The 25,183-nt window shown below is 33.5% G+C and overlaps 1 protein-coding gene across 9 annotated transcripts in view; it reads right to left on the bottom strand.

Moving 5' to 3' along the window:
• The window catches only part of LOC127708788 (carbonyl reductase [NADPH] 2-like), a 107,061-nt gene that overhangs the window by 33,401 nt on the left and 48,477 nt on the right, over positions 1 to 25,183 (bottom strand). The window contains exons 1-7 of one of the 9 annotated variants that reach the window (XM_052213917.1): positions 21,429 to 21,571; positions 20,016 to 20,113; positions 15,646 to 15,800; positions 14,030 to 14,072; positions 9,579 to 9,743; positions 6,654 to 6,762; positions 3,700 to 3,809 (exon numbers count right to left, since the gene is read on the bottom strand). The exons of 1 other annotated variant lie outside the window; for it this stretch is intronic. In XM_052213917.1, the coding sequence (XP_052069877.1) occupies positions 3,706 to 3,809; positions 6,654 to 6,762; positions 9,579 to 9,743; positions 14,030 to 14,072; positions 15,646 to 15,800; positions 20,016 to 20,113; positions 21,429 to 21,480 (726 nt within the window). In that variant the 5' untranslated portion in view covers positions 21,481 to 21,571 and the 3' untranslated portion in view covers positions 3,700 to 3,705. Of the gene's footprint in view, positions 1 to 3,699; positions 3,810 to 6,653; positions 6,763 to 9,578; positions 9,744 to 14,029; positions 14,073 to 15,645; positions 15,801 to 20,015; positions 20,114 to 21,428; positions 21,572 to 25,183 lie in introns of those variants that run through there. 7 more of the 9 variants (XM_052213919.1, XM_052213915.1, XM_052213912.1 and 4 more) reach the window with 7 other exon arrangements.

The following is a 25,183-nucleotide window of genomic DNA, read 5'->3' as shown; positions in this document are numbered from 1 at the left end:
CGATAATAAAGCTTGGTATATAAACCTGAGTAAAACAAACATTAGTCAGAGACCAAAATCATATTATTGGACCATATATTTCCTAATAATCTCATTTTTCTCATTAATTTTGTAATCAAACAAATGATAATAAGTGTAGAGGCGCCCCTCATAGGAGTAATACATGACGGGTTATAGATGTTTTATTTTAATACATGTATCATATTGTTCAAAAGCTGTGATTTTTCAATTCACATCACATGATAGGCTTTACTCAAAAGACTTCTCCAACTGATTGTTATAGTTTGTTCATATGTACAATTCTTGCCAGAATTGTATGAAACTCATATCGTAGGTTTATATCACCAATGTCTTTGACACTTTCGAGAATAAGTGCTGATCAAATAATTTAAACGATTTATGCCCCTTTGAAAAAATAAATTGTAACGAAAATCGCAATACATTTGCTCTGAAGCCTTCATTTCTCTTAGATATCTATAAATTGTCTAATAAAAAAAGTTTCTTTTTAGTTATCGCCCTTGGATAGATAAAATATGTGCAACGCGGGGGACATTGAAACTGTTCTTTTATTTAGATTTAAAATATATATTAACAAAGGCAACAGTAGTATACCGCTGTTCAAAAGTCATAAATTGATTAAGCGAAAACAAATCCGGGTCACAAACCAAAACCGAGGGAAACACATCAACTATAAGAAGAAAACACTAAACTACTACAAAAACAAACGCCAACATACATAGAAACGGACTATTTGATAACAACTGCCATATTCCTGACTTGGTACAGGACATCTGAAGAAAAAATGGTGGGTTGAACCTGGTTTTATGGCTAGCCAAACCCCCCGCTTATATGGCAATGTTAAAAATACCGCTAAAATAACAACATTACGTGACAAAAATACAGTACAAATAAACACAAGAACACTCAGGACAGATAAATACATAAATAAATAATATAATAGTTCATTACAACATGTTAACCACAGAATAACAACGGACACCTTCCATTATTTTCGACAGTAAACCCGTACACCACAATAGAATTATGAACTCATAAAATCATAATTCAGATATGACAAAGCAGTTGTTAAGACAGGTTTCACGCTCTCCTGATTTGGAGAAGGTGAATAATGATGTTGATAAAACCAAGGGGCCTAGAGCTCTCATAGAAGTGTTTGGGTCAATGTCAGATTTAGTTACAGAATATTTCTAAATGCGGTCAAGTCCGTCTAGCGCATGTTTTATATATTTGGCATTTAGAAAATAAACTTTATATAAAAGTGTTGTTTCGATCTGATAGGTTAATCCTTTTTGAACTGATATTTATAATTTGTTCTTATGTTGTGCTGTAAAGTCATGTAAATCATGAGTTTAACAGCGTCTTCTTAGTTTACAAAAAAAAAAAAGAAAAAAAAAGGCGAATGTATGCGACAACTTTTGAAACATAAAACCAATAAATGCTTATCTAAAAGAGGGACGAAAGATACCAGAGGGACTGTCAAACTCATAGATCGAAAACAAACTGACAACGCCATGGCCAAAAAATAAAAAGACAAATAGACAAATAATAGTACAGATGACACAATAGAAAACTAAAGACTAAGCAACACGAACCCCACCAAAAACTGGGGTGATCTCAGGTGCTCCGGAAGTGTAAGCAGATCCTGCTCCACATGTGGCACCCGTCGTGTTGCTTATGTTATTACAAATCCGGTAAATAGTCTAATAAATTCGGTAGGTCACATTCGTGAAAAGGGAAGAGTATTGTAGTTACGACATAAGGAACATATCCGATATCATCTGTGAAACGGTTATTCCATAACGGTCAACCAACTCGTGATGGCGTCCGTAAAATTTACGAAGGGAGGATTTCAACTTCACCATTTGGAACTCTTGGTTTAATAGCTTCCTTGTGAGCATCAATCCTCTATCAAGGAAATCATGATAGGAAATACAAGCCCGGGAATATCGTATTAATTGGGAGATATGTACTCCGTATGCAGGCGCTGCTGGAATGTTGTCACATAGAAATGGAAAGTTCACAATTGGGAAGCTAAAATTATCTCTTTTGTCGTAAAGGTTTGTTTTCAACCGACCCTCATTGTCAATTTCTAGATGTAAGTCAAGATATGAGGCAGACTTAAGTGTATCTGTAGTATCCTTTATCTTTAGTTCGATTGGATAGATTCGTTCAACATAGACACCAAATTTTGTATTATTTAGTGAGAGAGCCTAAAATTGCTCACCACCACTTTATTAGTCCCCTTCTGACGATGTCGAAGGGGAATTTAGATTTGCACTCCGTCCGTCTGTCTCTCTGTCTGTCCATCCGTCAGACTGACAAAACAGTTTTCCACACTTGTTTTCGTCATGCATGAATATATTGATTTACCAATTGGTATAAATAGTTTTATCATGACAAGTTACAGATCAAGTTCGAATTTTGTTCCGGTCTGATTATGTTGTTCAGAGTTATGGTCCTTTGACTCCACTTTTTCGTCATGCTTGAATATATTGATTTGATATTTGGTAAATAGATTTATCATGACAAGTTACAGATCAAGTTCAAATTTTTGTGCCGGTCTGATGAATTTGTCCAGAGTAATGTTTTTTTGACTTAGAAAATTCACTCAAATAATCAGTTTCCCGTACGTTTTTCATCATGCTTGTTAATATAGGTTTAATAATTTATATATAATTTTATCAAGTTACAGATCATGTCCTTGGACTTGAAATTTCACTCAAATAATCAGGTTTCTACACTTTTTTTTCATGCTTGAAGATATTGACTTGATATTTGTGATTAAGTTACACCATGACAAGTTATAGTTTATACTTATTGACTGGGTATGAGTGGAACAGTAAGTTTATTGTCCCCCGAGGTGCAATGACATTACTCTTCCACAAATATCCAGTCAGTTAGTGTTTTTTTTACCGAAGGAGACAACAGGCAATAAATGTCGGGGCTAAATCAACTATAGTAATATAAAATGCAGAAACACAACCATACAGTTTAACGTTTACTTTATATATATTCTGAATGCTAAGGCCACGTCCCGCACTGACGTCAACCCTAGATATAATAGGTAAAACGTGACGTCGTAACTCCCGCGGTATTCTCAACATCCTCCAGGGTTAATAGAAAAGAATGGATGTAATCATGGATAACTATTTTCCAACTGACGTCGTCGACGTTACTACAAGGGGGAAAGAAAGCTTCTCGTGCTTCTAGGAGGAAACAATAGTCCTGATCCTGGTTTCCTCCCCATCACGCTAGTACATAGGTTTTTCTTAAAAAAATATATTTTGTTGATACATAAGTTTCAGATTTTCAGATACAGTTCAAAGGTGTATGGAAAATGTTAAGAAAATCTGTGACATAGCCCGTTTACTGTAACTTGACCTTAAGAGTTACAAATCTTTTACCCTTATATTTAAGGCATTTTTTTTCGAGCAATTATAAATCACTCCCTTTCAATACAGAACAAACACCATCGGTCATATTGATCAATAGATCGGTTAGTGTCTACATCACAGCAAAAGAGGTACAATAAATATACATTAAGCTTAAATAAACTCTACATCAAAACATGATTTAGTGCTTAATTTTGGGTAAAATGTATGGGACTGCTAAAACATAAGTAAAACTGAAAGTTATATCTTTATTCATAGTTCTTTTAAGTCAACACAGGACGAATACCTGGGTTCAGTATACTCCTACTCCTCCATCGACACGAAGAGATTCCCCACTTATCATGCAACTCTGGTCACTCAGTAAGAATACGACGGCATTCACAACATCTTTTGTTTCTGTAATAAAAATATTACCTTAATGATACACATCTTTATAGTTTTCAATAACAGAAAATATTTATTAAAGCATAAAAAATAAAAATAAATTGTGAGATATTCGTGAAGCTTCATTACAAAGAAATATTATTAAATTAATTGTAGTATTATGTCTACAAGTCACCAACCCTCTAACACAAATAAGCAAAAGTCATCAATAGCAAACATAGTTGAACCCCCCCCCCCCCCCCCCCCCATAAAAAAAGATCATTACTTAAGGGCAATAACTCGATCCCACAAGGAGTCAATTTAAAGTTTCGGTTATGCTGACCTATTGAAGATCTAACCCTGCTAACCATGTGTGATAATTACAGTTTCTCTATATTGAATCAAGATAATTCCCCAAAACACATTTAATGGGTAAATTAGAGGCAATATAGCAGTTTGCCTGTGTTCAAATTCTCATCAATCCACAAAGCAAGGTAAAAAGCAAAACTGAAGAGACTGTATGACCTCAAACATTTATTTTCTACCCTGTTGCCTTATGTAAACTTTATTGTTCATATCATTTTTGCTGTTTACAAGTGCCTACTATCTATAATAGTTTTACAGAAAATAGCTAAAAAAAATGCAATAAAATTGCCAAAAAAGAACAAAAAAAAAAAAAAACACACACAAAAAAGGAAAATGTTTAAACGGTTTTTAAGATCACAACAATATGGAGTCAGTTGATACTTTAATAGCAATTCTGAAATTTTGTTGAAAGTCAAAATTCATCGTAATTAACACATGCACTGAAAAAAAATCCTATATAAAATCCTATATGATAACCATCACAATTTAACATGAAATAAAATATAGAATGGAAAGTGTGTTCAAATTCCAAATCGACTTATTCAAGTGGTACTTAAATGATAATACGAAAACACAAATTTTGAAGGTAACCAAGGGATGTAACTCTTGGACAGTAAATTCAAAAACATAAATTCGAGACGATATTGTATGGTCTATGACATTGCATACACATTTCAAAAGATTTGGCTCAGCGACACTTAAATTATCATGCGGAAAATTATGACGGACGGACAAACTAACACATAGACATGCACATCACTATACACCTCTTCTCTTATACGCGGCTGCGTAATAATAAATTATTGGTTAAAATTACTTTTAAAGGCAATAACAGTAACTGTATAACTTATCTTGCTAATTATTTTGTTATAGCTTTCAAGCCAATTGGCAAAATTGAAAAAATGGGTAAACAAATGCAATGTTAGAACAATAACCTCTATAATAAGATATTTCGGGTATGAGTAGATCATAGATATAAGAAGATGTGGTATGAGTGCCAATGAGACAACTCTCCATCCATGTCAAAATTTATAAAAGTAAACCATTATAGGTCAAAGTACGGTCTTCAACACGGAGCCTTGGCTCACACCGAACAGCAAGCTATAAAGGGCACCAAAATTACTAGTGTAAAACCATTCAAACGGGAAAACCAACGGTCTATTCTATATAAAAAACGAGAAACGAGAAACACTTATGAACCACATCAACAAACGACAACTACTGAACATCATATCTATTTGATCCTTTTTGCTGCTTACATTTTCTCCCTTTTTATTGAAGATTTCAAGAAAATAGCCAAGAAAGGAAAACAAAATGGTAAACAATGCCTTCCATATAAATTTTACGGTCACCATCACGAATTGATTGACCGATACAATGTGTTGGTGTCTCAATTCACAAGCGACATGCTTTCGCGATCTTAGATCTTTAGACAAAAAGCAAGTCGTCTGATCTGTAAATGTACCAATTGAGTCTTATTTCCGGTAGTTATATTTTGACTGAATGAATTCACATGACGGGTGATGCACACATAGCAGGAGACGGACCCGGTCTCGATCATTTTGGAAGTCATGCGATTCCCTCGGTTTTTGTTTTCTACCTTCAAGTTGATTCGTTTCTTCCTAATCGATTTTCGAGAATTTAACATTGGTAAACTACAGTCGCCTTACTTCTTGTCCAGCATACTAACCTGCAAACTTTCTGAAGTATTCCTTCTAGTATGCTTACTAAAAACCTTTTTCATGAGGTATACTATCTACAATACTTACCAGCAAATCTTTCCATGGGTATTCTGTCTAGTTTACTTACCAGCAAACCTTCCCACGAGGTATTCTGTCTAGTACACTTACCAGCAAATCTTCCCATGAGGTACGGGTATTCTGTCTAGTACACTTACCAGCAAATCTTCCCATGAGGTACGGGTATTCTGTCTAGTACACTTACCAGCAAATCTTCCCATGAGGTACGGGTATTCTGTCTAGTACACTTATTAGCAAACCTTCCCATGAGGTATTCTGTCTAGTACACTTACCAGCAAACCTTCCCATGAGGTATTCTGTCTAGTACACTTACCAGCAAATCTTCCCATGAGGTATGGGTATTCTGTCTAGTACACTTACCAGCAAATCTTCCCGTGTGATACGGGTATTCTGTCTAGTACACTTACCAGCAAATCTTCCCATGAGATACGGGTATTCTGTCTAGTACACTTACCAGCAAATCTTTCCATGAGGTATTCTGTCTAGTACACTTACCAGCAAACCTTCCCATGAGGTATTCTGTCTAGTACACTTACCAGCAAATCTTCCCATGAGGTACGAGTATTCTGTCTAGTACACTTACCAGCAAATCTTCCCATGAGGTACGAGTATTCTGTCTAGTACACTTACCAGCAAACCTTTCCATGTGTTGACTGTCCATAATTATCCGCAGCACACCTTCCAATTGGTATTTCGTATAGTTTACTTGTCAACAAACTTTACCATGAGGTATTCGGTCTAGTATACTTACCAGCAAACCTTCCCATCGGTGTTCTCTCGAGTAAACTTGTCACTGTATGCTCTTGTCCTTTTGTCATGTTTGTCATTACGAAAGTTGGGTTTACTGAATTAACCCTTATCTGTGGTAATAAAAACAAATATATCGTCAAATACATTGCAAGAAAATACGAAACTACAGTATGACGTAAGTAACTTTTCATTATCCTGGTTTGATTAATAACATATTTTCTTATTTTCTTGCGGAAATATACCAAGGGTACGGACCTCAATAATTGGTTTATTCAATTTCAATTTCACGCTGAAAAACTCCTTACTGCAATTTACAAAAGAAAAGATGAGTTTTCGTTCTCAATGTAATTTTTCTTCTTTTTGGACGGTGCTGTTTCATTTTTACGGTATTTGTATTTCCCAATTCGGTCTGTAGAAATGTTTTAGATTTCAATGAACGTAATTTATGTTTCATTGATTACTGATTAAGGTTCCACTAAAGTCAAAATATAGGACACTTCATAAACATCTAAACTTTGCCTGTATTTTTCAACCTATAATGAGTAAAGTCCTAAACTATGAGAACATATGTTCATTTAAACATACTTAACATATACACACTGTGTAAATTGTAAATAAACTTGAAATTGTTATGCTGTGGCCAAACCGGTTCTTGGGGTGAACACTAAATTTTCAAAAAAATCTGAAGGCCTGCGAGACGACTTTATTTGCTTAAAATTGGTATGGACGAATACTGTTACATGTAATGCAGGGCAAGCTCATGTTGATTTGTCACATACATATGTTTTAATGGCATATTTGTCCAATTTCTGTATTGTACCTTCGATATTTGTTCACCTAGATACATGAAATTAACTGAAACTCGAAAATCAATACATTTTCTGAAAAATCAACATGAGCTTGCCCTGCATTAGATATAACAGTATTCAATGTCAAAAAGACAACTCTATCCTAGGACAAAATGACGTTAAATAAAATAACGTACACAGGTAAGTTTATATATAATAATTTTTTTGCTTGGAGTACGGAAATATTTTTTCCAAATAAATAAATTTGTAGTTCATAGTACGAGTACAGAAGTGATAATTTATCGTCATACTAAATACTTATCAAAGATGGTATATATTAAAAATAGTGAGACGAGATATAACACAAAATAAGTAAACATTGAATAACAAAAATGCATTATAAATTGTGTCAACAGGTCAAATTAACACGAAAGTATGATTTGAGAGTACTAGCAGTTAATGGAAGCTAGTTAAAAGCCAAAAACAATTAATAATAAAAAATCATGCATCATGACTAAACTCAATTAAAACACACGCCAGGGATTTGTGCAATGCCAAAATAAAAGTATCGACAGGCAGTAGGATAGTTAGGATTTAACCTTATAATAAATATGTATCATGCTATATATAGATAAAGCAGTCTCTATATAGAAAATAAACGTGGATGAGTATCTATATATCCCAAAAGACCACTCTTAAAGAATACAAATTTAGTTATGTTTTAATTTGTTGATGACAAAATCGATATTTGTGCCAATGTGAACAATATTCAAAGATCAACATTTTAAATAAGATAACCTTTACTAATAAGTTTGTTAAAAGTTCAATGAGTTTACACCGATCACATAGTGATTTTCGCGCTTTTATTACAATGTTACCGTAAAATTTAATGCTGCAATCATATCTTCACATTTCCAGTAAGTGCATCTAGCATACTTCCTTTTTCGTTACAGAACAAGGCTTTAAACGAGGTACAGCAAATAAATTTGCAATGAGATTTTTCAAAAGACGTTTTAACTAAATATTAAAACTTTTTCTTGATACGATTGTGTGGAAGTGTAGTGTAGAGAGTAGAAAAATCATAACTGTCAACAGAATTAAAAGGACCATCAAACGCACGTATTTTATCTAAAACCTCTATAGAATTTTTAACACTCCAAAAATAATTGATACCATTATTTTCATAAACTTTATTACAAAAGTTAATAACAAGTTCTTTGGTAGCAGTAAGGGAGGTAGTTAGAAGCACTAAGAGATTAGTAGTAGAACACTTACTAGATGCGGAGATGAAACGAAATTTAAATGGTTGTTTGTGTAATTTAGGTAACCAGTTCATAGTCGGGACTTTCAAATGTTCGAAAGAGGCTTTAAGCTGGGTCGTGGCAGTGATATGCTTGTTTACAATTTGACTCTCTGTGAAGCGTACGGACCTAAATGTAAAAGAGCCTGTATTGTTTTCCAGTTATTCAGACTAATATGTGGTTGTACATCCTTTCAATACTTATATTTTTGGAATTGCACAATAAAATGCTCTTTCTGACTGCATACGATGTCTACACCAAATCTGTTCATATGTACTTATCAATACTCAGTCAAGTAGAATGTGGTCATTATATAAGTCGAAATTGCGTTTCGAACTAGATTTCACTAACTGCGAGTACTCGTAGATCGGGACTGTCTTTTTTTGCATTTTTGTTAATTTGTGTGTGCGCTTGATACCGATAAGATGTAAAACAAGATGCAAAATATACTAAGAGTACATACAAAAGCTCAAAAACGAAGAGAAAATGACAACGCCATGACAAAATACGACTAACGACGAAAAGACAAAAAAGTCAACAAAACACGACAAAGAAATATAAAGACTGAGGAACACGAAACCCATCAACATGGGGGTGATCTTAGGTGATCCGGTAGTGATGTTTCACTCGATGTTGTCAGTTTTCTCGCAAAAAAATAAGATAAAATGATTAATCATAGACATTTTGCAATTTTAAAGCCATTTCCTTGAGATTAAGGAAAGAGCAAATCCGTGTGCCCTGTAAAACTACATAAAACTTTATTTCTATGGGATCTTTTCAAAAATTGTTTTACTATATGAAAAAAAACACGGTTCATTCTACAGATAGTGAGCTTACATTATGGGGTCCAAGTTCTAGAGCCATACATCTAGTCATATTATCGACGGCACCTTTTGTTGAAGAATAAGCACTGGCATCAGGATGAGCTGTCCTTGACCATATACTGGAAATATTTACTATAGAACCGCCTTCTCCCTTTTCTATCATGCGCTTGGCAATTACCTTCAACAGGAATAGAATCTTGGTTACCAAATCTTACAATTTACTTAGACATTGGTCGATACTTTTTTCATAAGGGATATAAACAGTTATTTTTCAAAATTAATCGCAATTCAAAGTAACCTCTTATTATAAAGATGTGTCGACATTTGAAATTAATAATAAGATTACTAATGTTCATTGACATCATAGTGATTATAACTCCTTTCTATGGGCAATTTTCGTTAATTGGAATTCGGGTGATTTTTATGCAGAAGCTAAATAAAACTGCACACAGCTGCCAAAATGGCAGATCGTCATTGTTGCAGATTTTGCATTTATTATGAAGCAATAATATGTTTTCAATGCACAAGGTCGTCCTTACATCGGACTGATTATGACGTCTTTCCACTAAATCTATTGGAAGTGTACTGATTGATATTTTAGTCTGGGTATACATGATTATTCATTTGTTGTAATTGACCTTAACTAGATTTCAGTAACTTCGAGAACTTTTTGGTCGTTACTTTGTGCCTTCTGTTTAATTGTTAGTATATTTTGTGTGTTGTGCCGTTCTGATAAGTCAAGCACTTTCCGACAGGTTTGTGCAGTTCTTTTATATGCTGTGCTGTTACACTAAGAACTGTCACAGCTGGTTAAGGGTGGGGTGGATAAAACATAGCAAACATGTTCAACCCCGCAACATTCTTTATATGTGGATGTCCAAGGTCAGAAACTTGAAATTAAGTGGTAGTCGTTGGTTGCTGTCCGTCAATTGTTTTTCTTTTTTTTCATATCATAAATCAGATCATTGGTTTTCAGTTACTTTTTGTCTTTTGTCCTTTTTGTTTGTTTGTTTGTTGTTTGTTTGTTTGTTTGTTTGTTTGTTTTGTTTGTTTGTTTTGTTTTGTTTTGTTTTGTTTTGTTTTGTTTTTCTGCTTCGTGGTAATCTGATGAATAAAAGTATTTCCAACTGATTTTAAAGTTGATTCTTACTTTGTGCTGTTACAATGTCCAAAGTAAGGGGAGGGGGGTAATGCGCTCACAAACATATTAAACCAGCACCCCATTCTGTAGGTGTTTGTGCCTGTACAAAGTCAGGGGCCTGTAATTCAGTGGTTTTGTAGGTTTTTGTTCGTCATATTTGTGTTCCGTTTATTGATTTGCCACAAATCAGGCCGTTGTTTTTTTCTCGTTTAAATTGTTTCACATTTTGTCATGTCGGGGCCTTTTGTGGATGACTATATGTTATGGATTTTGATCATTATTGAAGGCCGTACAGTGACCAATAGCTTCACCTCTGGTGTAATTGTCTCATTGGCATTCATACCACATCTTTTTTTTATAACGTTGTTTATTCTAATCTGCCTCCTATAAGAATTTTAAGATAAGATAAGAATTTTATTAATCTAATCAAGAACCCATAAAGGGCATCATTTACAACAATATTAAGCACAATATGATTGGAAAAAAGAAAAACTATATCCTAATATAATACTATCATATATTGGACAGGATCAGAGCCTAACACATCATGTGTCTTACATAACATTAACAATAATTGCATAATAATTTTATATATTTTGTATCCACCTGGATCTTATTTCTAAACACTTAATTATATAATTGCCTAGGCACATAAGAGTTGGTAAATGCTCATTTGTGAACAGCCAGAAATATTTTTTATCCTTGGGTAATTCTTTAAAATTATTACAAAAACTGTTTACTTTATCCCATAATAATTTTCTCTGTTCGTTATATAAAGGACAACTTACTGTGAAATGGGTCTCATCTTCAATAGAATTTGATCCATGTGATAGGCAGTGATGACATAGACGCTGACTTCTCTCTATGTATTTTTTACTATACCTATCTTTCTCAATTTTAAGATCATGTGCACTTATTCTCAATTTACATATAGCTCTTCTTATATTAAAATCTTTAATTGATAAATAAGCCTCCTTTACGAAGTCAGTCTTGAGGTTGAAATAATTTTCTAATTTACTATTACCTTGTGATAAGGTATCAGATCTTTTGACCCCCCAAAATGTTTTAAAACTGTTACAAAGTTTACATTTTACAAATTTAATTAATCTATTGAGCTTTGTATTCAAATTTTGTATATCAAGTGATTGAAGGACATATCTCATAGATGAATACCAACAATTAATGTTTCCTGCATCTAAAATTTTATTACAAACATAAGCATCATAAAGTAACCCATCGTCCAATTTGTTAAGCCTGTGTACATATTTTACCATAGATATAATGACAGAAAAATAAAGAGGAAATCTTGCAACCTCTGATAACACTGCCAAATTTGAGGCTTTTTTATTTACACCAAGAATATATTTTAGATACCTGAAATGTGATTTTTCCAAATAATCATTTATGTAAATTAATTCAAATAGATAATCACTTTTTTTCTTGCAAGCAGCAGAGTTAATCTTAAAGGTACCCCAGATTTCACTACAATATAATAAAATTGGTTTTATTGTGTGATCATATAAATGGATTGCAGTATCAATACTTGGATTACAAGCTGACATGGATTTTTGTAGTTTAAATTTTGCCTTTAAGGACTTTTTGAATAGCTCTTCTTTCCCCTGCTGAAAAAGACCACTGGAAGTAAAGACTATCCCTAAATATTTATATCTGTTAACACATTCTATAGCCTCATTATCTAAACAAAGAGATTCCTTCAAAAATTTTCCAGGCTTGTTAAAAATTAAAACTTTTGTTTTGGACAAGTTAACATCTAGACACCAATCAATACAATAAGTTTGCAGGTTATCAAGTCGGGTTTGCAGACCCTGTTTAGGGTTTGATAATATAATAATGTCATCGGCGTACATAAGACAATCAATTCTACGCCCATTGATATAAACAGCATCTGGACTCGACTCAAATCTTGGAGGCAGATCGTTAATGAAAAGCTTAAATAAATTTGGGCTTAGAACATCCCCTTGCCTAACCCCAACTAGCGAGCTGAAAGATGGCGTTAGTACATTACCCACTTTCACCGACATTTCATTTTTTCTGTACATGTCTTTTAAAATAGTATAAAATTTTCCAGATATGTTATTTTCCAATAATTTGTATCTAATACCACAGTGTATGACCCTATCAAAAGCCTTTTTAAAGTCCACAAAGCAAGCATAAATTTTCCCCCCTTTTCTGTTAGTATATTTATCTAATATGGTTTTTAAAACAAACATATGGTCAGATGTTCTGCTCTTTTTTGAGAAACCAACCTGACATGGATGAATTATATATAAAATACACCAGCACAAAGTTATAAATACTACTTTGTTGTATGATGTGTATATATAAAGTCATATGTCTATTGTTAAAGTCTGAATGTTGACCCCTACAACTCATTGGTTGTTTTTGTCGTTTGGTTGCTGCCTAATTGACGTAAATCCAAATCCTGCATTTATTCATAACTGTCACATGGACTTAGTAATAAAAATAAATTGAAATAAGTTTAATGATAACTCCTATTGGAGGAAAAAGAAAAAAATAGTATATAAAATGAAAAAAGGTGGAAGAAACGCAAGTAAATTATATCTACTATCCACGTCTACATAAGATTGTTTGGTGTACGGTATGTGCCCTGACGTCTACGTCGGATTCCTGGTAGTGTGCAAATCAAACAAAACTGTTATTCAGTTCAATTAAAAACATGAATTTATGTCAATATAACACCCTGTCCCGGTCGCAATATCACCTTTCCATGATCATCGAACCACGAAATGTAGGTAAAAGATCAAGTTGACATATTTACAAAAAGATCAAATTATAATGCACATTTGAATTTAGTTTCAATTTAAAAGGGTCAAGTCATACTAGTAACAAATATTAGTACTAAGTTTCAAGTTGATGCGAACAAAACTTCATGGTAAGCTACCCTGACCAAAATCTTTAATCTGGTCTGGTACCGGCAAACAAACGTACGGAGAGCCCTGGAAATGTAACTTATCGCCCGTCCCACTGTTTATATCACTCTGCTCAGCTCTTAATAAAATTGCATATCACGGCTTTGTGACGTCGAATATGATGACTCGGCCTTTATAACTTTGACCCGGACATATCAGCGACGTCATAATGTTTGAACCGACGTTGATAAGTTTGACACGAACTTATCAAGTCATCTTCCGATTTGCTAGTGAAATAAAGAAAACACTTCAAAGACGCAAATACAGCCCGATAAATCGATTATCAGGTTATCTGCATATTGATATTGTAAAATATCAATATGCAGACAACCTGATAATCGGTACTTATCGTTGGCGGTTCATAATGATTACCTGCGAAACATTGAACACAGCTTTAACGTTGACATCATATAACCTGAAACAATTCGAACATGAATTTTAACTGCGAATCAATAACGATATCAATGACAGAATATAAAAAAGAAAGCAAAAGGGTTGTAGATAAAACCGTCCATTATATCTTACCTTTATCATTATCTTTAAGAGGAGGTAGACAGGGGTAAGGGAAATTGGGAATGAGGCGCGGGAAGCTGGAGTCAAGGGGAGGGAAGCAGGAGTCAGGGAAGAGAGAAGTAAGAGTCAGGGGGGGGGGGGGGTTTAACTGAGCGAAGAGGGGGAGTAAAAGTTGGGATATTTTGGGGAAAATTTATTGACCGATTTTCGTCTGGGAGTAAGGGGAAAGAAAGTGGGAGTTGGGGGGCCTCCTGTCCACCCTCTCCTTTAAGATTGACAATGATGGGGAATTTTCATGCTCAATTTATAATTTCTTACGTTTATTTTGTTTTATTTTTATTTTGGCATGGAGTTTTGTTATGTTTTTAGTTTTCTTCCCAAATTTTAAAAAGAATACATGTGGAGCAGGATCTGCTTACCCTTCCGGAGTACCTGAAATCACCCCCGGTTTTTGGTGGGGTTCGTGTTGCTCAGTCTTTAGTTTTCTATGTTGTGTTTTGTAAACTGTTGTTTGTGTATTTGTGTTTTATTTCATTTTTTTTCCTTGGCGTTGTCAGTTTATTTTTAACTTATGAGTTTGAATGTCTCTTTGGTATCTTTCGCCTTCTTTTGAAAAAAATGTGCGATTTCTCATTGTTGCTGCCTTCATGATTATATAGTACTTTCTTACTGAATATACAAAAAACGTCTCAAATGCTATCGATCGGCATAAACCGTATAGGCAACAATTTGTCCCATATATGAACAATGTGCATAATACAACTTTTATAACATTAGGACAATGTGTATAATATAACTTAACATGGGATAATGTGTATTGTGAGGGATGTATAAATACCCTGCCACGTCCGGTCTGTGTTTTTGTTAAACGTTTTTCTGCTTTTTATCGATCTGATGAATGAAGCCATTTTCAACTGATTTTTATAGTTTGTACTTATGTTGTGCTGTAATACCATTATCCCAGGTTAGGGGAGGGTTGAGCACCCACAAACATGTTCAACTCCATCACATTCTGTATGTGCCTGTCCTAAGTCAGGAGCCTGTAGTTTAGTGGTTGTCGTTGGTCATATTGTTTCGTAAATTGTATTGTTATAAATTAGGCCGCTTGTTTCTCAATTGAATTGTTACATATTTTTCAGATCGGGGCTTTTAATAGCCGACTATACGGTATGGGTTTTTCTCATCGTTCAAGACCATACGGTTGCCTATAATTGTATACATCCACTTTATTTGAACTTGGTGGATAGTTGTCTCATTGGCAATCATAGTTACCACATCTCCTTATCTATATATATAACTAACTTAGGACAATGTGTATATTATAACTTAACTTAAGCCTTCGAGGAAGATGAAATACATACAGTTACCGTTGTTCTACAATAGAGTACATCAAAACTGCACAACAGTAAAAAAAATATGTTTATGTAGAGTGTAAAGTAAGACACAATTATAAATATTTCTGTATATATTCTTACCTATCTATCTCTTCTTTTGGTGTGTCTATGAATGGCAATCTACAGCCAACACCAGCATTGTTGACCAGTAAGTCTATGTGACCGATCTTACTGACTTCCTCTCTTGTTTTATCCCAGTCTTGTAGGTCCACGTTCATTATGTTGATATTTGGTACCTGGAATCACCAGAACAATGTTTTAGCAAGCAAAGTATTTTTGGGGTATGAGTCGATTGAGGGTGTAACACATGGTGTGTGCTTTTACTAGCCATTTTTCATCTCTCGTGGTCTAATTTGGTAGAGGTATGTTTTTACTTGAAATTTCCCCTATATTTGAACAGAGACATATATGGTAAATATACACGTCTCTGATCTTAAAGCTATTATCTGTCAAATATATGTTCACCAAACTTATAACATACTAAAACGTATATCCAAATTACCAAAAGTCCAAAAAAAAACAAAACAATAAATAATTAACAATGCATAGACTCGTTATAATGTATCAGCAATTCGTGCGTATTTTAGACTAGACGCCATCTAATTATTTATCGAGTTAACCTCAGAAGACTGCCGATGATAATTTACACATATAAACATAAAACAAGAGTGCACACGCTGAAATGTCTCGTTTTCTTTACTAATCATGCTTTGATATTATGTGATAGTTCTAAATATAAAGCTTTACTACAACTATCACATAAACTTAACATGATCCAAGAAAATGAGGTCAAGGTCATATAAACCAAACATGAAATACATGTACACCTTACAATCATTCAATACACTAAATATAGTTGAACTATTGCTTATAGTTTCTAAGATACAGACTTAACCAAGAAAACTAAACATTGACAAATGAACCATGAAAATGAGGTCAAGGTCAGATGAACCATGCCAGGCAGACATTTACAGCTTGCAATCCTTCCATACAACAAATATAGTTGACCTTTTGCTTATAGTAATAGAAAAACAGACCAAACACAAAAACTTAACACTGAGCTATAAACCGTGAAAATGAGGTCAAGGTCAAATAAAACTGGCCAGACTGACATGTACATCATAAAATATTTCCATACACCAAATAGAGTTGACCTATTGCTTCTAGTATCTGAGATATGGACTTGACCACCAGAACTTTACCTTGTTCACTGATCCATGAAAGGAGGTCGAGGTCAAGTGAAAACTGCCTGACGGACCTTGCAAGGTACGTACATACCAATGATTGTTATCCTATTACTCATTATAAGAGAGAAATTAACATTACAAAAAATCTTAACTTTTTTTCAAGTAGTCACTGAACCATGAAAATGAGGTCATAGACAATGGACATGTGACAGACGGAAACTTCGTAACATAAGGCATCTATAAACAAAGTATGAAGCATCCAGGTCTTCCACCTTCTAAAATACAAAGCTTTTAAGAAGTTAGCTAACGCCGCCGCCGCCGTAACCGCCGCCGGTTCAATATCCCTATGTCGAGCTTTCTGCGACATAAATCGCAGGCTCGACAAAAAAACCAGATATTAATAGACAGATAAGCACGTGAAATCGAATAATGACGATTTTTTTTATGTCTGTTTGATTTCATGTTATAGATTTAGAATATATGTAAACCATTGTTTTGCCTGTATACAAGAATGATTTTTGTAGGCCAGGTTAGTCAACGAAATGGGTATTCCTGGTGGCTTCCTTGTTTTACTATTCAATGTTGACATTCTTTTCATTTCAACGAATGAACATGCTTACTACATGCTGAACGCATGCGCAGCCCGTTTCCAAATTCAAATTAAAGGTTGCATGTGTGAGCCATAAAAGTGTCCTGTGAAAATGTGTCCACCCGTACACTTTTTCATAGAAAATGTGTATTTAAATGTGTCCGATCCTGTGAAAAAGTGTCCTTTCAATCGGACATAATTTCACCATAAAATACGATTAAATTCTGTCTTGTAAATAAAAGACACTTTTTACTGTAGAAAAGTGTCCATTTATTGAAAATCAGTTCTAAAGGGAGATAATAAAAAAAGTCACTGAAATGTTTTAGCTATATATTTGAATTTCTATTACTAAAACAAACAAATTAAGAACCAGTTATAATTTGACATAAACAAAATTGAAGGTATTGAATTCCAAAGCATTTTTAATTATCGTAGCTATAAAAAGATGTTGACAAAGAGTATCCACCAGCCTCAACTGACATTGAAATGAATTACATCTGAGACTAGTCTCAGATTACATGCATTATTATTCACATAGTTTATATTAAGTTCTAAAAATGTATTACTGTTTTTTGTGTGTTATAGTATATGTTTTATTGTTTAATTTATGATTAATTCCACATGGGGATGATCACATTTTGTATGAATTCAATACTCAAGTTAACATGCAATATTTAAAAGAGACAATACGCCCATGCTAATTTTAATACTTCATGTGAAATGCTGTCCTTTCTATGAAGGACACCTTTTCATATGAAATATTGTCCTTTCTTTGAAGGACACTTTTTCATATCTGTGGACACGATTTCATAGGTAAATATTGTCCGGACGATATTTCATTATAAAATTTTGTCCGTGGACAAAATTTATTGTGGAAAAGTGTCCAGTGGGCATAATTTCATGGCGGACAATATTTAATCCTACATATGAATACGGATCAAATGAGGTTAAAGTATTGACTTGCAAGCCAATAATACATGAGCGATGTGTGTTAGCTTATTCTGACGAAAATGAATCAAAATGACTGCCTTTATTTATAAATGTTTAAAAAAAGGGTCATTTTATTATTTATTTGGGGGTCTAATTCGTAGCTAATGCCCCTTTAATTGATGATTTAAAAATGAAAACAAAGATAACCTTTCATGTTTACAAGTTTGCCTCGCTACTATTTTTAATTGACACACCTTAAAGGGGCACTAGCTGTCAAATTCTTGTTCACCTATTTGATTCAAATTCTCATATTTGATTCATAACATTCTAAAACTTTTTTATATCAAAATTACAAAAAGGTCTAAAAAAAACCAATTAACAATACATGGACTCGATGATATGTATCAGTATTTCTTGTGTATTGTAGAGTGTCAACGGTCATATCACCCGATACAAACATAAATAGATAACGAGCATGTGGAATTTTATTTTTCTAGGTCTGGTTGATTTCATATCATAGGTTAAGAAAATATATTAATCATCGTTCTTATCTGTATAAGAATGATTTTTTTGTGGATCGAATCATTTAACCAAATGGGTCACCCTTGTTTATCTTTAGATGTTAACATTCTTTGCCTATTAATAACTGAAGACGCCTAACTCATCTCAAACTAAGGGGTTAAATTGAAGGTCACATTAATATGGATTCAGTGAGATTAAAATTTAACTCGCAAATTTATAAAAACATCACCGATGTTTTTGAGCAGATTTAGACCAATTTGGACCAAACTGACTGCTTAAAGCGAAATATTATTTCCAGCTTTCGCTTTCATTAAAACTTGAAACTAAAAGAATCGTATTCCAAATTTTGGTCTAAATCGCAGCTAATGCCCCTTTAAATTATAAAATGGAAACAGTTCTTTAAAAGAAAATTAACTTCGATGTGAAACGGACCAGAATATGATCCATAAGGATCTAAGAAATAAGCTTGGGTTTCAATTTGGAACGGATCAATTAATCACAGAGTGTACTTCTGAGCAATATCCCTTTCACTGGAAATTGTTGTAATGAAACCTATACTTATGTCTTATTACTGAAAATTACTCTAACGTAATACTGAATACAAGTATATGAAGTGTGAAATGTAGAACATAGTGACCTATTTTGGGGGATTCTGATATAATCTTTATAAGATTCATCCTTACACCACTTATAGAATTTTAAGTCACTTAGTATTAAAGATTCGAACAAGTCAATACTGATGAAATATAATCCAGATTGGTTTGTGTGTGTGTGTATGGGAGGCTGATATGCTACACAAGAATTCTCCTTACACCAAGCCGTACAGTGAGATTAAATTTTAAGTTCTCCTTGCACCAAGTTGTACAATGATAGGTCACTTAGTATCCAAGATATAAAATTTGACGTAAGAGTGACACATTTTTAATGATAGACTCTCATATATTACCTCTGATTTAAGGCTTTTTGTACATTAGCCCTTAGTTCATGCTATCTGTAAATTACCACTTATACCACACTATCTGTTTTACCTCTGAGATATCTTTGCATATTTTAGTATGAGTATGAAACTGCTTTTCATTTTTCCACGCCATCTGTAAATGACCTCAGACTTCAAATTTTTTTGTAAATCACCTCTACTTCAGGAGTTTCTATATACTATCTATGCTGTCAGACTAGCAAGGTCTTCTTGTGTACTACTTAGTGCGAAGATTTATGTATATTACCTCTGCTTTCAGACTATCAAGGTCTTCTTGCGTCCTACTTAGTGCGAATATTTCAGCACCACATTCAGCTATTCTTTTGGCGATTTCTCGACCGATTCCTTAAAAATAGTAAATACTTATATGTTGAAAAAAAAAAGAAATAACCAGAGGAATGGTTAAGTTGACATTATCTTTCACAACAACAAGGTCCCGACATGACAAATGTAAAACAACCCAAACGAGAAAATCAAAGGCCTACCTTATGACAAAACAATAAACGATAAAAGACACGACAGACAGCAACTATCAACAACCACAGAACTTTAGGTTCCCGACCCGGAACAGGCACACAAAGAATGCGCCGGAGCTAAATATGCCTGCAAGCGCCGAATCCTCCATCATCATTGAACAGCGGTGCAACAGTAAGAACAAATAAAAAGTCAGTTTTAAATGGTTTGATTTATCAAATTGGAACGAAGCTAAAAAAAAAAAAAAAAAAAATGATATAAAGACAAAAGACACAAAATACCGATTTAAGAGTACTCACAGTTACTAAAAGCTAGTTTAAAGCAAATAAAATTTAATAGACAAATCTTGTTCTCCCAAACACCAAAGTATCAATCAGTATCAATCAGTACACACTCAAAAATTAAAATCACAAAGATACTGAACTCCGAGGAAAATTCAAAAAGGAAAGTCCCCAATGAAATGGCAAAATTCAAAAAACAAACACATCAAACGAATGGATAACAACTGTCATATTCCTGACTTGGTACAGGCATTTTCTTATGAAGAAAATGGTGGATTCAACTGATCAAGTGTAAAGACGATACAAACAGTCTGAGACAAGACCCTCATGTCCACCAAATTAAAGGACCATCGAGTACACGCGGACAGCATCCAAACCCAGTGCTCCACAAATAACACCACTGCAAATACCAGGCTGCCATATCCCGTTTGTAATAAGTTCTCCATAGGCACAGCCTTGACCACTAAGCCAAATCTAATGCATCAATGAAAAAAATAATAATCAAAGCCCTAAGTAACCTGTTGTAACGAAATCCCTGATTCAAATATCTACATCAACAATCAATGAATCAACAGGTAAATATGTTTTTAATTTATAAACAAAAAATTATAATTTACCATATCCAGAAACCGAAAATACAGCAAATGTGTAATGCTTTGGATATAAAACAACTGTTCATATCTCCTACTCCTGTAACAAGAACTCTTTATAAATCTTTTCCGATTCCCGTATTTCAGTCTAATAGGCAATTGAATGCTTTATATATATACATACCTTTGCCGGTTCCTATGTCCCTGTTACACAATATATAAATATATTCAAAAACTAAGAAACTTATCCGGTTCCTATGTTCCTGTAACATAATATATAAATATATTCAAAAACTAAGAAATGTATCTACAAACCTTTTCCAGCTCCTGTAACGAGAGCTCTTTTGCCATCAAGTCTGCCCTCCATTTTGATAAACTATCGCAGTTCAACTTGTAAACACATCAAATTATATGTTTCAGTCACACGCATGCTCCACAATCATGACAGTAAAAATGTTATCTCATCAGACGCAAAAAAAACCCTGGGTTAAAGTATATAAGTAGGTTAAGTTAAAATTTTGTCTTTGGTTATTCATATAGGTGTTATAGAAAACAATTAGGAATTATTTAACTAGAACAACAAAGTATTAGGCATTTTTGGAATCTATAGTTCACAATAACTTTTAAATTGACTATGATAATTACAGGTTATTTTACCTGTTGTTCATCTCAAAATACACAAAGACTCGAAAGATGTGGCTACATAGTTAATATTCGAAAACAATGAGAGAAAAGATTTTAATTTCAAATGAAATCAGCAATTTATTAACAATATTTAATCTGTTTTAATCGTTTGATTCTGAAGAAGAGCTGAATTTCAATGCTTTCAATATTTAAGGAATTTTCGGAGCCATGAATTTCTCATAGCTCGGTTGTTTCAATTTAACTAACTGCATCAACGATATGCTTTTTTTGGATCAGCTTTCTTTGTCGTTGGAGCACTAGGTCGGGCTGCTGCTCGTCAGATAGTTACCCGTCCTCCTTTTCCACTGCAGGACGTTTTTGTTGCCCACCCTCTTTTTACAATGCAGGACGTTTTTGTTTGTTTATTTTTTCAAAAGCACTACATATATAAAAAATTTCAAATAGATTATATCAAAAGAATAAGCTCTAACTGATATCAGCCATATTTTCTTATTGCAAATGACTTCTTTTTAAAGCCAATCTATTGACCAATTGATAAAAGTCAAAGTTAGAGTCAAGAACTTTCATAATCTGTAAATTAGGATAACATGCGTCAAAGGTCTACGCTAACATCGGGGTATGCTTGTAGACTGGACTCTTGGATACAAAAGTCTACACTAACATCGGGGTATGCTTGTAGACTGGACTCTTGGATACAAAAGTCTACGCTAACATCGGGGTATGCTTGTAGACTGGACTCTTGGATACAACCTAGATAACATTCTTATTTTGCTAATTAATGTGTTTTCAAATTTGATTAATAAAAAACGTCGTCACTTGATTTAGACTTACTTAATAATATTTGACCTATTTTGTATTAAATCATTACGCATAGAAGAGGCGGAAGATATCAAATGAATATTCAAACGCACAAGTCGAAGACAAAATGAAAACACCATTGCAAAAAATGTAAAAACGACCAAAGACAAACAACATTATTCAAAACACAACATAGAAAAATAAAGACTAAGGAACACGGACCCCATCTTAAGCCGATAGTGATCTCAGTTGCTCAGGAGGGGTAAATATATCCTGCCCCACATCTGACAACCGTCGTGATGCACGTGTAACTACAAATTTGTGTAGTGTTTGAAGGTACTAATCATACTTATTAGAACTGGAAAGGGACATCATACTTTCGACTAGAATTACTATGGTTTGAAACATATACCATATAACCGGTCTCCTACTGCACAATACCGATTGGAATCTTTTACTATATCCTTCAGACAAGTACTTATCACAACTAAACATAGTTGGGAAGTCCACTGTATCTTTCCAAAAAGTAATATTATGGACTGGAATTTCTCCTTTATCCTTACAAATATTTATATTTAGAATATGTATTATATGTGTCTAATGTAACACAAACTGTTAGTTATTATATCAATTGTTATTATATATTTATCTATTCAAAAATGCAATGACAATCATTTGGGATAAGGGAAAAAACATTACAAATGAACTGCAAAGTAAATAATTATATACAATTATTATTAATATATATTAACTGTATCTGTATACATGAAATGTTAAGTGAAACGACATCTATTACGTAGAAAATATTTAAATGTGATGAGGACAAAATGGTTATCATAATATTATTTGAAACAGCATAATAAGAAGATAATACTATCTACTGTTTATCTTGTTATTTTGCAAATAAAAAAAAAGCCTATGCATGGCATCCCTAATACGGGGCATTTTTCCGAAGAAGATTTTATTCAAGTAAACTCTTGATCCGATTCATACGAAGGAATTATGCTCCGTGGGAATAGGATCCAGATTTGACCTACCCACGGTTACACACTTTTCATTAATTGCTCCTCAGGAATAGGATCCAGATTTGACCTACCCACGGTTACACACTTTTAATTAATTGCTTCTCGGGAATCGGATCCCTCTACGGATTTCGGATCGGGATACCCGGTGTGAATTATTTTATGGAATTAAGCATTAAAATTCCTGTGAGAAAGTAACTAATGTATACTCTTCATCTCCATTTCAGAAAAATACAAATTACCATTAACACAGCATGTACTTGTTTTACACATATTACCATTAACACAGCATGTACTTTTTTTTACATATTACCATTAACACATCATGTAATTTGTTCACACATATTACCAGTAACACATCATGTACTTTGTCTTTTTATTTTTGGCCATGGCGTTGTCAGTTTGTTTTCGATCTATGAGTTTGACTGTCCCTCTGGTATCTTTCGTCCCTCTTTTGTACATATTACCATTAACACATCGTGTACTTTGTTTATACATATTACCTTTGACATATCATGTACTTTGTTTATACATATTACCTTTAACACATCATGTAATTTGTTCACACATGTTACCAGTAACACATCATGTACTTTGTTTATACATATTACCAGTAACACATTATGTAGTTTGTTTGTTTATATTACCAGTAACACAGCATGTACTTTGTTTATACATATTACCAGTAACACATCATGTTCTTTGTTTATACATATTACCTTTAACACATCATGTACTTTGTTTGTATATATTACCAGCAACACAGCATGTACTTTGTTTGTACATGTTACCAGTAACACAGCATGTACTTTGTTTGTACATATTATCATTAACACAGCATGTACTTTGTTTGTACATATATCATAAACACAGCACGTACTTTGTGTGTACATATTACCATTAACACATCATATACTTTGTTTATACATATTATCATTAACACAACATGTACTTTGTTTGTACATATACCATAAACACAGCATGTACTTTGTGTGTACATATTACCATTAACACAGAATGTACTTATCATGTACATATGACCGTTACTACATCATGTTCTTTGTTTGTACATATTACCATTAACACAGCATTTACTTTGTTAAAAAGCGTATAATCTCTTCACCTATTCTTTAATTCAAAATAGATGTATATTCTAAAGAAAAACATTTTACTCTTTATTGATTTACTGGTGCTTATTATAAAACCGTTAATATCAAGCGACAAATGAGTAGCTTTAGGTAAATGTGAATAAACGTCTTTTGTCTTTGATGCGAGTTAGTATTTATGAACCTGTACTTTAGTTTTTGGTTGTTGGTTGCTGACTGTCATATTTGTAGTTCATTTATTATTTTGTCATAGATCAGGTTTTTTTTTTATTTGAATTGTTCCATATTTTGTCATATTGGGGACTATTATAGCCGACTATATGGTGAGGGTTTGCCCTTATTTGAATGCCATAGGGTGACCTAAAATTGCTTAAATTCACGTCATTTTGAAAGTTTTTTATTATCACATCTCCTTATTTTTCATCAAATTGAGAGCGATTATACCAAATTTTGATCTAGAGCAGACATCATGAAAAGGATGTTTATAAGTCCTACTGAC

The sequence above is a fragment of the Mytilus californianus genome, unplaced genomic scaffold, assembly GCF_021869535.1.
Source record: "Mytilus californianus isolate M0D057914Y unplaced genomic scaffold, xbMytCali1.0.p SCAF_7, whole genome shotgun sequence".
NCBI classification, from domain to species: Eukaryota; Metazoa; Mollusca; class Bivalvia; order Mytilida; family Mytilidae; genus Mytilus; species Mytilus californianus.
Note: the sequence above shows the minus strand (reverse complement) of the source record. Positions and strands in the feature narration are given on the sequence as shown.